The 3652-nt window shown below is 48.0% G+C and overlaps 2 protein-coding genes across 2 annotated transcripts; one reads left to right on the top strand and one right to left on the bottom strand.

Moving 5' to 3' along the window:
• Positions 1 to 419: 419 nt before the first annotated feature.
• On the top strand, positions 420 to 920 carry CABS01_16983 (transposase; the record flags this gene model as incomplete). Its single annotated transcript, XM_060550311.1, has 1 exon — positions 420 to 920. The coding sequence occupies one exon, from the start codon at positions 420 to 422 to the stop codon at positions 918 to 920; it is 501 nt and encodes a 166-aa protein (XP_060400008.1).
• A 212-nt stretch (positions 921 to 1132) lies between these two features.
• CABS01_16982 (uncharacterized protein) lies at positions 1133 to 2024 on the bottom strand (the record flags this gene model as incomplete). The annotated part of the gene is made up of 4 exons (XM_060550310.1): positions 1133 to 1291; positions 1349 to 1512; positions 1568 to 1658; positions 1710 to 2024. The coding sequence occupies 4 exons, from the start codon at positions 2022 to 2024 to the stop codon at positions 1133 to 1135; spliced, it is 729 nt and encodes a 242-aa protein (XP_060400007.1).
• Positions 2025 to 3652: the final 1628 nt, after the last annotated feature.

Here is a 3652-nt window from a genome sequence, read left to right as displayed (position 1 = left end):
ATAATGGGTGGACTACAGACCAGACTGCCCTCACATGGTTAAGGGTGGTCTTCTTGCCACAGACTGAGCCCCCCCTGACCAGGGGACCCAACCCACAGCTGGAGCCTCGACTGTTGATTCTGGATGGTCATGGGAGTCATACGACGACAGAATTCATGTGGGAGTGCTATATTAACAACGTCCACTTATTATTCTTGCCACCACACACCTCCCATGTCCTCCAGCCATTGGATATGGCTGTCTTTGGTCCTATCAAAACCAACTACAGAAAGGAGCTCAGCAAGGAGGATATAGTAGACAATTCTACTATCGTTGGAAAGCGGTACTTCTTGGCCTGTTATACTATAGCTCGTTTGCTTGGTTTGACGAGGGATAATATACGAAGTGGTTGGAGAGCAACTGGCCTATGGCCACCCAACATGGCCATACCTCTTAGTAATCCCATGGTATCGTCTGGCCCAGCTACACCATTAAACGACACCACCGATGCTGGGCAGACAACTGCCAATACTGCCAAAGTCGTTGACTGGACCTCTGCAGCGTCTGCTGTTGACTGGTCAACTCCTAGGAAAGCCAGCGATCTCTGTGGGCAGCTGAAGCTATTCACAGAGCTCAGTCCTGACCACAACACTCAACGTCTGCTTTTCCGCAAGGTTAAAAAAGCCTTCAGCGAGAAGTCCTTCCTATTGGCCTCATCTCAACAGCAAGTTCGAGTTCTGGAAGCCAGAGTTAAGCGCATGGCTCCCAGGAAAAAGAAGAGTGTTCAAACAGACCCAAACACCAAGTTCGCCAACATCAGGGACATAAAGAGGGCTCAGGAAGACGCTGGCGAGCGTCTAATTAGTCCCAGTCGAATCGCAGAGGTCGAATTACCTAGTGAGGGCAGTGACTGTATTGTAGTGGCAGTAGAAGGTGGTTAATTAATTGACTGTAGTTGGTGGCGATGTTCCTGGACCTACTTTTGATGGGGTGGCCGAATGGGGGGGTGTTCCGACTTAGCGACTCTCTCACTAATACAAATACCGTCTTCTCCTAGCCCAGCCACGGGCTCGTTTGCGAGTCAGGGAAGCGTGGGAATCATGTGAACATCAGCGAGCAAGGTTCCTGTATGCGATTTTGAAGAGGATCATGACTAAAGACCAGCGTTTCCGATTGAGAGTCTTTGATGTAGACTGTCAGGCACACTGTTACGTGGTTTGGGCGCAAGTACCGCGGCTTGTTTTACTTGCAATGCTTGGCCCACCAAAGCTATCAAGCCTCGGGGCCCCTGCGATTGATGCAAAAAGCGGTGCTACAGGTTCCATCAGTCTCTCAAAATGCTACAGCTGGTTTGCCTTCGTCGACTTACATATCGATTCGGTAGTGTTCCGCGTTTAAGCATCGAAAAGAACTCTAACTCACGGTAGCTCATGAGAGGCCGCCTTTCCGGATTTACGTTATCGGTACAGACAGTGGCCCAATAGTGCTGATCCACCACCAAATTATCACAAGGTCGAAAGCCGATGTTCAACACTGCTCATTGTAAGCGCAATGAATGCTACTGATGTCGGGAAACGACAGACTGTACCTATCTTCACGATTCCGGACAGGGAGACTTGCACGCTGTCTGCAGAGAACGGGACGCCGTTGGCGAGCAGATGCTGAATACCATCGAGCAGCTGCTTCATACTCAGCATCGCTTCACGATGTCTCTGTCTACGCTAGCTTACCTGGGATAAGGCGGATGCTAGTTCCACTTCTGTCGTTAAGAAAAGGCTCGCTAAGTCTACTTCGAGATGTTCGTAAATGACGTAACTCTTCTTCTCGTTCAGAAATATGGCATGGATTGTGGCAATGTTAGGATGGGAAATGTGGTGGACGAGATCCAAATTGCCTAGTCGAGTCGAGCGCGACACCGCGACTGTGCTGTTCTTGCGATGCCGGACAAGGGCTATGCTGGCATTACCACGAACGATATCATAACGGTCCTCCAGGGAGTCTGTTGCGTAAATCAACACAAGATGCTTGACGCAAGACGAGGGCATGTCGTCTTTGAAATGAGAGGTATCCAGATTCTTACTGCTCCAAATACCTGCGGTGGTGGTAAGGTTATAGTCGTGGCCATGCGATAACGTTCGAGTTCTATGTCTTTTTTTTTCTGTTTAGCCCTGCATCCGCATCAATCAGTAGCATATCAGTTGACTTGACCCTCCGACTTCTTGCAAGGCTCATGACATAACTCTGGCTGGCTTTCCGCTATTTGATGGAATTCTATTCATCCTATCGACGATCTTTGGGTCGTCTGTTTGGTTTGGTTGTTGTTACAGTAACAAACTAGCGGTATGTAAATACGAGTGAATGTCACAAATCCGTGCTTACGCTAGGGGGTTCCGCTTAAAGCAAAAATTTTCGGGGGTCTTTTTTCCAAGCTTCTTCACGGCTTGATTAGTTGTGGACTCGTAGCAGACATCTTCTGACACTGGGGTGACGCAAAGGGGTTAGGTCATCGTATTGGCCAAAATGTAATTACTCACAAATCAATACAAGTCCTTCAATGACTTACCCATTGCAGCGTCAGTGTTTCTGCTGTATTCCACAGTTCACCCTGTTCCACAAAGCTCTCCATCTGTCATCGTTAGCGTACATAGCATCAGATGGGGTCATGACGACGACGTCTGATGGCCTACCTCGGGGCGTTCTCAATCACAGTAGTAACCATTCCATAGTCTGAGGATTCAACCAACTTAAGAAACCATCTGAGCGACTAGACATGCCAGTTATGTCTCACTCATTGAGCTGGGTATGCCATTTCTGCTCCCAGGCATATCTGTCTATCGTTACAAATCGTTGCCTATACGATGGTCACTATTGTTGCGTGAACAGAAAGGGTGCGAAAAGAAAGAGATGCGTGGACATTGTGGGGTATGGAAAGAACGGCATAGTTCGAGGCCGACCTCAATCTTTCCGTGGTTGCTGGCAGGATTGTACATACCCGTTGCAGTGTAAAGAAAGTTCTGATGGGGAGTTATGGGACGATTGCACCTGAGTGATAGCAGGTAGAGTGTGAGGCCATGCGTTAAGTCATTGCTGTGAGTTTTGGAACAAGAACGGAAGTCAGTCTATATGCTGCAGAGACGAAAAGTTTTCTTAATATACCGAGTAGTTGTCTCAGTCTTGAAGTAAAGGAAATGTGGTTTGCATGTGTCATGTTTTGAGATTAGGGTGTAGGATGGCGCCGTAATCTTGGCACGATCTCCCATGCATACTATCACGATGCCTATTACTTTATTATCACATCAAAACTCTGAGGTCATAAGCTCCAAGCAGAGAGCATGAGTTCTATCACAAGATGCGTAATACACCATTTCTCATTGCCGCAACGCCGTGAGTAACTCATGCGAGTCGGAATATTTAGCGTCCGTCTGCTGTATCTGCTATTCGATGGATAGAACAATCGGGTGCAGCCCGATGTTAGCCGCCTGACCCAGTCTTGCTGCCGCGATCTGTGACACCTATGATGCATCACTAAAATAGAGTGACCGAAAGGGGGCGCTTGATACCGTGTCCAGACATTCTAACAGTAGCGCCAAAAGGTTACATGAGGATACCAAAGATAAAACAGAAGATGTTGACCGCAACGATTACCCTTACACTTGCTGCGCTCACAATGTTA

The sequence above is a fragment of the Colletotrichum abscissum genome, assembly GCF_030869225.1.
Source record: "Colletotrichum abscissum strain IMI 504890 chromosome Unknown Scaffold_235.1, whole genome shotgun sequence".
NCBI lineage: Eukaryota > Fungi > Ascomycota > Sordariomycetes > Glomerellales > Glomerellaceae > Colletotrichum > Colletotrichum abscissum.
The sequence above is the reverse complement of the archived record's forward strand: the minus strand, read 5'-3'. Positions and strand labels throughout refer to the sequence as shown.